The 12,779-nt window shown below is 36.5% G+C and overlaps 1 protein-coding gene across 1 annotated transcript in view; it reads right to left on the reverse strand.

Annotated features, from left to right (window-relative positions):
- Window positions 1-12,779, reverse strand: part of cabin1 (calcineurin binding protein 1) — a 124,554-nt gene that overhangs the window by 78,914 nt on the left and 32,861 nt on the right. The window contains exons 26-28 of the mRNA XM_051117010.1: window positions 9,515-9,699; window positions 9,140-9,411; window positions 2,159-2,224 (exon numbers count right to left, since the gene is read on the reverse strand). Of these exons, the coding sequence (XP_050972967.1) occupies window positions 2,159-2,224; window positions 9,140-9,411; window positions 9,515-9,699 (523 nt within the window). The remainder of the gene's footprint in view (window positions 1-2,158; window positions 2,225-9,139; window positions 9,412-9,514; window positions 9,700-12,779) is intronic.

Below are 12,779 nucleotides of genomic sequence, written 5' to 3' on the forward strand. Positions count from 1 at the left end.
TTCAATGTACTTGAACATAAATGTACAAAGTGTTTAATTGCACATTCTCAGTGAAATTCATCAAACACGCCATATTTTGGCAAGTTAGTTACATAATGTTTGCTAGAGGGTAAAGTTGCTCTTAAAAGAGAAGTTCACTTCCAAACAAAAATTTAGATAATTTACTCAACCCCTTCTCATCCAAGATGGTCATGTCTTTCTTTCTTCGTTCGTAATGAAATTATGTTTTTCTCTCTATATACTGGACTTCTATGGTGCCCCTGAGTTTGAACTTCCAAAATGCAGTTCCAGTGCAGCTTCAAAGAGCTCTAAACGATCCCAGTTGAGGAATATGGGTCTTATCTAGTAAAACGTTTGGTCATTTTCTAAACAAATTGACAAATTATATATTTTTTAACCTCAAATGCTCATCTTGTCTAGCTCTGCGTGAACTGCAGATTCTGGTTCATGACAGTTAGGGTATGTCGAAAACTCCCTGTCACTGTTTTCGCTACACCTTCCTTGCACATTTGCTTTGTAAACACTGGTTCGGTACTTCTGCAGGGATGAAGGATGATTTTCACGCAGAGCTAGACAAGACAAGCATTTGAGGTTAAAAAGTATGTAAATGGTCAATTTGTTTAGAAAATGACTGATTCTTTTGCTACATAAGACCCTTCTTCCTCAGCTGGGATCGTTTAGAGCCCTTGGAATCTGCATTTAAACTGCTTTTTGGAAGTTCAAACTCACGGGCACCATATCAGTCCATTTTATGGAGAAAAATCCTGAAATGTTTTCCTCAAAAAACAATTTCTTATCGACTGAAGAAAGAAAGACATGAACATCTTGGATGGCAAGGGGGTGAGTAAATTATCTGTAAATTTTTGTTTTGGAAGTGGACTTTAAGGGATTAGTTTACTTCCAGACGAAAGATTTCCTGATAATTTACTCACCCCCATGCCAATCAAGATGGCAAAATTATGTTTTTTAAGGTTTTTGATGAAAACATTACGGGATTTTTATTTTTTTTTTTTTTTTTTTTTTTTTTATTTATTTATTTTTTTTTTTTTTACATATAGTGGACTTCAGTGGAGATCAATGGGTTGAAGGTCCAAATTGAATTTTTAATGCAGCTTCAAAGAACACTACATGATCCCAGCTAAGGAATAAGGGTCTTATGTAGTGAAATGATCTGTCATTTTATGGAAAAAATACAAATCTTTGTAACCACAAATGCTCATCTTGCACTAGCTTGACTTCACGCATTATGTAGTCACATTGGAAGTCACGCGTGATGTAGGCAGAAGTACCGACCCAGTGTTTACAAGCAAAAGTGCAAAGAAAGCCAAACACCATTTAAAAAAAAAAAAAAAAAAGGTAAAACAACGATGTTGGACAATTTTGAGGTTGGAGGAGAAAATGAAATGGAGTTTTTTGCTCTACACTACCTTTATGAACCAGAGAACACAGATGAAGAACTAACCATGTGTGACCTTTTCAACGTGGTTACGTAATGCGTTAAGTCGTAGAGACAAATCGCAAAGCTAGTGCAAGATAATCACTTGTGGTTAAAAAGTATTTATTTGTATTTTTTTTTTAGTAAATGACAGATCATGCTAGATGAGACCCTTATTCCTCGGCTGGGATGGTGTAGAGCCCTTTGAAGCTGCACTGAAACTGCAATTTGGACCTTCAAACCATTGATCCCTATTGAAGTCCACTATATGGAGAAAAATCCTGGAATGTTTTCCTGAAAAACCATAATTACTTTTTGACTGAAGAAAGAAAGACATGAAGATCGTGGGGGTAATCAGGAAATGCTTACTCTGGAAGTGAACTAATTCTTTAATACTTCTAAAAACCAAATTGCTTACTGTTGGTCAACATGGCAAAATCTGCTCGGGGAAATCATTCACCCTCATGCAAACATAGTTTTGTTGCTTCTAATAAAATGTTGCAATGAGTTTTATCTGGTTTGCATTAAGGCCTTAAATTTTGTGTTAAACAATTTTCTAAAATTCCAATGGGGAAAACTAAACATATAGTCACTGTTGAGCTCTATGGTATTCAGGGTGCTTGACCATTAGAGTTCATTGGGAAACTAAAGCCCTGCTTTTGAGGATTGATAGGCGAGCCAGCAGTTTTGTACTATCAGTTGTGCGAGGAAGGGTGTCTGTACCATACACAGATCCTGGCCGCAAAGCAGAGAGACACAGGCAGTAGTCATGGTCATGTGAGAAGTCAGCTGTAGAGGAAATTCAGTTTAGAACATGTTTCATAACCTGGACTCAGAAAAGTTATACAGTTGTATATTTGGGGCACCACTGTGGCATGAATAGAGGAGATCTTTCATTTTCTGTTGTGCTGAGAAATGGGCAGCTTTTAGACGTTATTAAAGTGAATCTCACAAAAACCTAGCCATGTCTGAGTCATATTTCACCACGTTTTGGGGGAAAATTATGCTTAATTGTGTCGAAAATGATGCCTCTAAGCAAAAACAGGCATCATCTTCATTCAGATTCTTTTCTTTTGATTTTGAGGTGAAATAAGACCTGCATGTGTTTTTGTGACATTCACACATTAAGGCCCCGATATACTTCTGAACTGGTGAACAGCATTTTAAACCAAATTAAGCCAAAATGAATGTTGTTTAAAATTTGTTTAAAGAGTTCAGGAGCTCTGCCTTCACCGACATGCAAATCTCCAAATAATTGTCTATTTTGCTACTGACAGGAAAACGCGTAGCACATATTTACATATTCATCCAAACGCCATTCTCAGCAGTGTTAAAATCAAAGAACGGAAGAAAAAACAAGAGTGAAGAACAAAAAAAGATGAGTATATCGGGGCCTTTAAAAATCAACAATCATCCACACACCAACAATAGCAGAAAAAGCAGTTGAAACATCCCACTGTCTTTAAAACCAAACCACATTATTCAGAACAACCCACAAGAACAATCTCCCTTGCACATGTGAGCCACGGCAGACACGCTGGTCAGATGTCAGTTTGCACACAGAGCAGTGCGGAGTGCATTGTGGGAAGTCTTTGTTGAATCAGGGTGCTGACCCATCATGCATCCATTAAGAAGCAGCAGGTGGGAAGCAGGTCAGAGGCAGGCAGAGAGGGAGCAGGCAGGAGGCAGCAGGGAGACAGGGAGACTAAAGCAGGCCATGGGAACGACTGAGGAACATGGGCAACATGTCACAATGTTCACCTCGAGAGAAAAAAATAAAAAAAATAAATCACACTTCGAATCTGCAGCAAGCAAGAGTGAAGGTTTCAGTGAGGCAATGAGATGAGGCCAGCCACAAAATAATAATTAATTAAACAAATGAAACATTAAAAAAATAGAGCTGCACTACATATCATTAAAGGAGAAGTCCACTTCCAGAACAACAATTTACAGATAAAGAGTTTGCTTCCAAAATGCGATAAACGCCATTTTTTACAAAACTGAGTTCCTGCCAAAATCAGTATTGTATCTGGTCATTATTGAAAAGGCAGTTTTTAATTTTACGCAAAATGCAATAATGCGATGTTTTCTCCCTTTTTTTCCAAACCGCAACAAACGCCAGTCTCCCTTCTCTGCAAAATGCAATACATCCTCTCAGCCAATCACAGTGCACCATTTGAATCAGTTACCTATTCATAAAAAGTCACCTGCTTTATTCCTGAATGAATCAGCCTTTCGAACAAATCAACTGAAAGAAATGATTCAGAAATTAAATCAGTGATTTACCGCCACCTACTGGCAGTATTAGATTCATTTTTATCTTCTTTTTAGTTATTAAAATCATTTAATATCTCTATGTTCAAAACTGTATATTTAAAACATTAATCTCAACAAGAGTTTATGAGTTTGATTGCACTTATGGCATCTCTTTCCATCACTTATACTTTCTCTAAAAAGAAAATTAAGTGTAGACCCCTAATGGATTTATTGCATTTTGGGAAAAAATAATCAGTTTTTATAATAAATCTTTGAAAAATCAAAATCTGGATTGGAATTTTTAACATTATGATAACCTAAAAATGCTATGTGAAAGTTTAAAACAGAAAATAGTGGTTTTCATCTTGCCACTTTAAAGAAAACACATTTTTACTCAAATTAATCAAAATAGCGTTTTGGAACCAAGCTCTTCAGATAATGTACTCACCCCCCCTTGTCATCCAAGATGTTCACGTCTTTCTTTCTTCAGTCGTAAAGAAATTATGTTTTTGGAGGAAAACATTTCAGGAATTTTTCTCCATATAATGGACTGATATGGTGTCCCTATATCGCTGTTTTACCTTTTTTGTTAGGGGTGTTTGATCTTTGCATGTTCACTTTGTAAACACTGGGTCGGTACTTCTGCAGCGATGTAGGATGATTTTGAAATGATTTTTGAAGTTGAGAGAGAAAATACGGTCAGAGTTTTTCAACATACCCTAACTGTCTTGAGCCAGAATACACAGAAGTCAGGGAGAGCAAGACAAGACGAGCGTTTGAGATTAAAAAGTATTTCAACTGTATTTTTTTTAATGAAAATAACCGATCGTTTTTCTAGATAAGACCCTTCTTCCTCGGCTGGGATCTTTACAACTGTATCTGGGATCGTTTGAAGCCGCATTTAAACTGCATTTTGGAAGTTTAAACTCGGGGCACCATATCAGTCCATTATATGAAGAAAAATCCTGAAATGTTTTCCTCAAAAACCATAATTTCGTTACGACTGAAGAAAGAAAGAAAAAGACAAGAACATCTTGGATGACATGGGGGTGAGTACATTATCTGTAAATTGTTGTTCTGGAAGTGGACTACTCCTTTATTAACAATATATTTAGTGAGATACATTATTCACAGATAACAGCCAATACAAATACAGTACACCTCACACATGAAGTGTGCACCAAAGGTCGCTGGTTCGATTCCCGTACCAGCAGGAATTGAAGGTGGGGATTGTGAATGAACAGCGCTCTTTCCACCTTCAATACCATGACTGAAGTGCCCTTGAGCAAGGCACCGAACCCCCTGGCACTGGAGCAATGGCTGCCCACTGCTCCTGGTGTGTGTTCACAGTGTGTGTGTGCGTGTGTGTTCACTTCTCACTGCTGTGTGTGTGCACTCGTGATGGTCACCATACTTGACAAGATGTTGTCACTTTTTTCTTTCTTTTCAATGCACTCCATTAGCAAGCTGCACTTTGCAGATAACTAGGAAAATAAAAAATGAGCATTGATATAGAATAAATATAGCCAATATATTAAAGCTGCTCTGTTTTTTTTAACTTTTGGTTAAAAATGATCCAAAATCAATTTTTGAGCAAGTACAGGAAGGAACTATTAAAAAGGCATCCATAAAGGAGGCATCCTGGCTAGTAAGCTATATCGCATGTGAGGATGCTGCAGGTGGCGGATCATTTATAGTCTTTTCTCACAGCAGATGGAATAATTAAACTTCTCGTTTTGATGGCAGATTGTAATCCAGAAAGGATTGTGTGTTCATGTGACTGAAATTAGATGCTATTCCAGTTTTAAATGTGCATCTGATTACAGATAGCCTACGTGGGATTACACAAGATTTGTATTTTAAGACAATCAGTTCTAAAGAAGAATAATTAGCTTTTTGGGTTAAAATAATTTCTTTAAATGAAATTTGAATGGTATGACAATTAGAGATTAGACTGTACAGAAACTGAAATCTACAAGCTAATACATACTACATACATGTAGTCATGCAATGCTGTTGTTGTTAACATTAACTATTTGAGAAGAAAGTATAACAATAATAATAATAACTTGCACGGTTTGACGTGATATGACATAACCAATCGTTAGATTTAACCACCATTTAATCACTTGATGACAGATGACAATATCCAGTGAAAATTAGGGATGCACGATATTGGATTTTGCCAATATCTGAAATACCGTTATTTTTCAGTTCATTTCGGCCGATAGTTGATGCCGACATATTTCCTTTTTTTGGAAACAACACCAAGTCTCTCCTGTGTGGAAATTATTAGGCCTGCACAAGTACCAGTACTTACATATAAACCTATACATCTGAATCTGATAAAAATGCATTTCTTAAAGAAAGACATCAGATGGATTTAGCTGGTTTTGCATCTGAACTCTTCAATTACAGATGCCACAATTATAACAATTACAAAAAATTAAAAATAAATAAAATCCACTTACATTATTCTGCTTTCTTAAGATATATGTGTGTGTGTGTGTACTTGTTTTTGCTACATTGTGGGGACCAAATGTCCCCACAAGGACAGTAAAACCTGAAATTTTTGACATTATGGGGACCGACCTGCGGTCGGTGTGTATTCTTCCGACAGGTTATCTTAAGGGTTTTTTTTCTCATTGTTTTAATTTTAAAATTTTTACTTTTTTTATACTTTAAGAAGAAACTATTTATAAAATGTGGCATGCAGTTGCTTCAAACAATGGTATAAAGCTATTCTAAACATCATTCAATGTAAATTGTGATAATCGTAATCAATAATCGCAATTACAATTTCAAGGGAATAATCGACAATTACGATTTTTGTCAATCGTGCAGCCCTAGAAATTATAAGCAAATCATTTTTAATTTTGGTTCGTTTTTAACAAAAACGTACTTGTTAGAATTAAATAAACAATAATGAAGTTTTTTTTATAATGACAGCACATTAAAGCTCTGAAAATAACTATAAATAAACTATATATCAATCACTACTTTATTTTTTTTCTCCAGAAAAATGCAGTGGTAACCATAACATTTTCCCAAATGCGGTTGTAAACAATCCCAGCCGAGGAAGAAGGGTCTTATCTAGCAAAACTATTGGTTATTTTCATTTAAAAAATACATTTTAAATATTTTTTAATCTCAAATACTTGTCTTGTAAAGTATATAAATTGTATTATTTTTATGAAAATAACTGATCGTTTTGCTAGATAAGACCCTTCTTCCTCAGCTGGGATTGTTTACAACCGCATCTGGGATCATTTGAAGCTGCATTTAAACTACATTTTGGAAGTTCAGAAGCGGGGCACCATATCAGTCCATTATATGGAGAAAAATCCTGAAATGTTTTCCTCAAAAAACAATTTCTTTATGGCTGAAGAAAGAAAGACATGAACATCTTGGATGACAAGGGGGGTGAGTACATTATCTGTCAATTTTTGTTCTGGAATTTGACTTCTCCTTTAAGCATGTTGTGATTTAAAGCAATAAAACATTTTAGACGCTTGTTTTTTATTTCTGTTGCATCATGCAGGCATTATAAAAACATGACTATATGTACATTAAAAAACAACGTCCACTGACAGCCATGCAAGCCATTGCCATTTAGCCTAAGCGTTCATGAACGCAGCATGAGCTGAGCAGAAGTTTAGCCCCTGACAATCCACCTAAAGACTGAAGTGACTATATCTAAGAACTGTATTTCAGAAAATGAGCACAACAAGCTGAAACTGACTTCAGCAACTAGGTCAACACCATCATCTGACACAGTTTCAAAAATACTGACTCCATTTCTTCAAAACAGGCCACGGCAATATTTAATCAAGTGTACTACGTAATGCCCCCTTTCAAACCAACATCTGAAACTCAAATATTTCAACTACGTGAATTTGAAACGGATGACTTCTCATTAAGAAGAATTTACTTGTTATACTAGACCTCTCAAAAGCATGACTTTGTTGTCTTTGAAAAATTGTCTTTTGTAAGCCACCTTGAATAAAGCCATCTGTGCATAAATGTAAATGTACTGGCACTATGTATAATCATAATATTTAATAAATCTGTCACAAATTGATTGACATAGGGTTGTTTTACTAAAACCTGTGCTGTGTTGAAATAATGAAAGCAATGAAATATTATGTTCAAATATGTGATATTTGAGAGACCCAATTTTGATTTATTCATCCGAAAAATTATGAATTCCATGCTATAGAGTAAATTTCGTTTTTATGAATGGACACCACCATCCCGTCCGCGTTTTCGCAGAGGAGAAATTGTAGACGCGTGTCCATGTAGAGCCGTTGTGTAAATAAGATAAATAACATAAGACAATTTAGTTTGTTTAATAAAACAACAAGGTATAGACCTGTTCTATAGGAAAGGTAATCTTAAATGACTTTTGTTGTGATCTGGTGCTATATAGAAAATAAAATTAAAAAAGTAACTTGACCTTCAAGGGGGCAGAGGGTGCCCCCTAATATAATGGCAGGGGAAACACTGATATTTATGCAATAAGATATTAAGTTGTTGACAAGATAAAGTTGATGACAAGATATTAGGTTGACTTACTGAGCTGAAACAATTATCTTGTCGAAATAACGTCAACTTGCTAAGAAAACCAGCAGAAGACTAAGTTGAGACAGCAACATACCAAGTCTACAAAAATATCAAGTTGTTAATTAATTGAAATAATGAGAACTTAAGTCAATTTGCATTATCACAAAGCATTGTGAAGTTTTAAGCCATCATGACAGCCAAAACATTAATGTATACTACTCCCATAAGGCCACAGGAAACAACATAGCTCAGAAGCTTTAACCACACAATTGCTCCACTTCTAACCTAATTAATTTAAAATGTAATAAATGGCCAACCAGTGATGAAATTTAGGTTACCTACAGCACAAGATCAGCAGAGAATACAAGCTCCCACCGGTGTTAGCTAGCGTCACATTTTTCAACAAAAATCAGATAAAAACACGATTTACTGGGTGAACAACTGCAAAGCACATTCATAATTCGTGCAGGACTGGCAAGTGCAAATAAAAAGGCGAAAAACACAAAATGACGGTAATTCGGTGGACTGGGTGTGCAAGATGTGAAAGCAATTCAGCAGCGTAAACAATGTAAAGAATGAACGTAAACCAGCCTGACTGAAAATCTCAGATTTCATTACCTGAAGGCAAGAAACGACAAAGTGGAACTGAAACAAAGCGAATAAAGAAAGGAAAAAACAAAGCTGAGACACTGTTAGCAATGTTGCCCATTTTCCCATGATCCTCTATGGCCTGGTGCAGATGGTGGTAAGAGGAGGGGTGGGAGGAGATGTTATTGTACACCAGAGCCCATAATTAAATTTCACAGTGGTGAATAACCTTCATCATCCTCATTCCCCCCGTGCATGAGTGAGTGAGTGAGTTATACTCCGGCCCTGGTACTGTACCGTCCTGCTGCTGCTGCTGTGGCTGCCGCTGCTGCTGCTGGAGCTCCTGCCCCTGCCTGTGCCTGTGCTGCAGGCTTTTACGTTTGATGTAATCGTGGTCGACCGGAGTGACCGTGTACGGGGGAGAACTCGCACCTGCCGCACCGTCGCCAGGCAAAGAAGTTGTTGGAGCCACCACAGACGTGACAGATGAGGTGGCCAGCGCTGCCGGACAGGTACTCACGCCAACCGAGGAGCGTGAGTCTTCATCATTAATAGATGGGAGCTTTTCCCTGTAGGGAGGAAAAAAAAAAAAAAAAAAGAGCTGGGTTAACTTTTAAGTTTGCCTTAGTTTGACCTCTAGAGCCTAAAAGCTTGAAAGGTTTGTGGTCGTACTTGTCGCTGCTGGTTTTGGGTGCGGTCTTCTCCTCTCCACGTGCAAAGGGTCCCACGGCAGCTTCAGAGAGCATGCTGAAGAACAGCTCATATTCCAGAAGCTTCGTCTGCTGCTCAGACTGTTCACCATCATCTTCCTCATTCTCCAGCAACTTCAGAATGGTGGCGCTCAGGCGGAAAAACAGCTGGCCGGTCGGAAGTAAGAGAAGGGATATATTTAAAGAACAATTCAAATGCAACTTGTGTTCAATTGATGTTTTTCACAGTACTGTAGTACTTGCAATACGCTTTTCCCTGGCAGTTCGGGCCAGCTGACAGAACTGTGACACTTGCCTGATCGGGCCAGTGCACACTGAACGAGTGTGTGATATATTGTCTATGGTAATACTGTAGACTAACTGTTGTTTTAACAATCTGACCCTCATGTTGATGTCCCGCACTTTAGGAAAAGCAAACAAAAACATACGCAGTCACTGACTGCACACACTCATCATGTGATAAAGTAGTAGGTTAAACTCCTGTGCGTGCATGTTTAGAGAAGATGCTTTCACTGCGCGATTTAGTCTATTAAAATGCATTTAGAACACCCCCAATCTTGTCTATCATCTCTGTAAATATCTCTGCGAAATTCACTTGTTTAGTGCAGAAAAAAACCAATTTATTGCAGCAAGCAGAAACGGTGTCTTTCTCTTATGTTAAGAACGCGCTGCTGAGGTTCTTTCCCTTAACACCACAAAAACAGTTAACCTATAAAAATAAACCACGTAACATATTTAATAAAGGTGTATCAATTCACATTCTTCACCAGTCCTGTGTAAACTATGGTGCGCAAAGTTTATTTATTTTTTAATATCGTGAGATGGCGGAGCGCAGCAACGCATTCTGAAGAACAGCAGCTGCTCACTTAACCGATCTTACTCGTCTCAATCTTGGTGATGTCAGTGCCTTAAACGATGTTATAATGGACTATTTCACATCCAGAGATGCAGGATCAGATGATGAAGTTACTAAAGAGGAGGAGTCCGATGACAGTCTGTTTTATGCACAGTGCACGAACAGTTGCTCTGCGCTCTACTACAAGGTAGGCTGCATTATTCGTGTTATCTAAACATGAAAGGGGTGATCAAAAGTTCGAAGACTATGCCCATGATAAACAACAGACTTTGTCTGTTTGTGTAATGATGTAGTATAGTGCTCCTAACTTGACAGACAGCTCTCATTAAACCCGTAAAGTGAAAGTGAAAGTCGTCGCTATGGACAAAATCAGATAAACAAGAAGTAGATAAACGAGAAGTAAATAATATTAAGAGACACCATATTGTTTTAGATGCCATATTGTCAGTTTTTGTTCTATTTCGCCAACGAAAATAGCTCCAAATGTTTTGCATTTTTGAGCAATACTCGACTGTTTCCTACTAAATTAATCAGCTTTTTAAATTAATTTGTTTGAATGAATCGGTTGAATCAACTCACGTATTAAGTCAGTCATATGCTTCCCTCCTGAATGAATCATCCGTTTCACTGAATCAATTGAATCTCAATGACTCACTCATTAACAGTCACTTGTTGCTACTGGTAGTTTTAATTTCACATTTAAAGTGTCTTTTCATATTTAATATTTTCCAAAATGAATATTCATCATTTTATGTTTGAAAACATTGCAATTATTTTTTTTTTTTTTATTTGTAACTGCTCTTTACTGAATAACGTTAATAAGGGTTAAATCCATATTTATACAGTGAACACTAACAATATTTAAAATTTAAATGAGTTTAAATGAGTGAAGTTACCAAAGCTTTTGATATTCTTCAAATTCTGTGCAGTGGTTAGTTTACAGGGGTAGCAGAAATGAACTTTTCCAATAACTTTTAGAACTTTTCCAATAGTTTAAATTCATTTTGGGTATTTATTTATGGGCATTGTTACATTTATAAGACCCATTTTTTCCTAATCTAATTAAACATATGCATCATCTTTTGTGTCAAATTCTTAAATTAAAAATCTACAAATTCAAATACTAAGACGATATAGGGCCAATCAAATGAAATCAGTATCAACAAAATTTGTGTTTGCAACACAGAGTTGGCATAGAATCTGCATCTGAAGTAGCATTTAGATGCATTTACACAGACTGTCTAATGCAGGACATGAATGCATTTATACAGTTACAATTACATAAATAATGTTTTAAAAAAAAAAAAAAAAAAAAAAAAAAAAAAAGTGATGCACGATATTATTGGCTCGATATTTTCTTGCCGACATGAGACAAGAGAAATAACTCACATGCTCAGGGTGTGCTAGCAATTAGATCACGTTTTGCTTGAATGATGATTAGATTCACTGTTTTGGATCACTGCATTTAATCTGAGAATGCATGTATAGAATGACTGTTGGGTGTGTGATAGAGTAAACAGTCATAGGACGTGCAGTGGCAGCAGCGGCAGCTCCCCCAGGTCCTAACGCTCGTTCAATAAGGAGTTTTAATTCCATAGAGGGTGCTGTTGACCTACTTCTAATAAAATTAAAGTAAAATACACAAATAATACTTAGACTGTGTTTCTGATTAAATAAAGCAGTAATTGATGTCAAAATCATGCGTATGTTTTGATTTAAAGGTCAGAGGCTATAGCTTACATGAATAAAAATAAATAAATCAAACATGACAGTTGTAAATTAAATCATTTTATATATAGTGATTTATTCATTAATGTATAATACATTACATTTATTAAACAAATGAGCTCTAAAGACTTTCAGAATTTTTACAACTCTTTTGCTTTAGACCATCTACAAATGTTAAATCTTAAAATGAAATGTTAAACTTGCAACTGCTTTTTTCTGAAGAAAAAAAAAATGCAGCGATTGATATATAGTTTATTTAATAGTTATTTTCAAAGCTTCAATGTACTGTCATTATAAAAGTATATTACTGTCATTATTGTTTATTTAAATCTAACCCGAAACGAAAGATAATTTGCCTATAACTTCCGCACACGCGAGTGTTGTCATATTGAGTCATTCATGCAACAGATTCATTCCAACGGCTTACTGATTCAGTAACGAAACACTGGCTCTGTCCCTAATTGCACCCTAAACCCTCATGGTCTTCTTCTGAGTTCACACTTTCGTGACGCAATGCTGCTTTGAGTGTCGGGTAGAAATCTGCCACGGAGCTCACCTCAGCTCGGGCTCAGCAGAGCTGCGTATCGAGGGCGTATACCCGCCGCAAAGGGGGTGCTCGCAAGCACCCTTATAAAAGCTAAAA

This window comes from Labeo rohita, chromosome 8, assembly GCF_022985175.1.
Source record: "Labeo rohita strain BAU-BD-2019 chromosome 8, IGBB_LRoh.1.0, whole genome shotgun sequence".
Taxonomy (NCBI): Eukaryota; Metazoa; Chordata; class Actinopteri; order Cypriniformes; family Cyprinidae; genus Labeo; species Labeo rohita.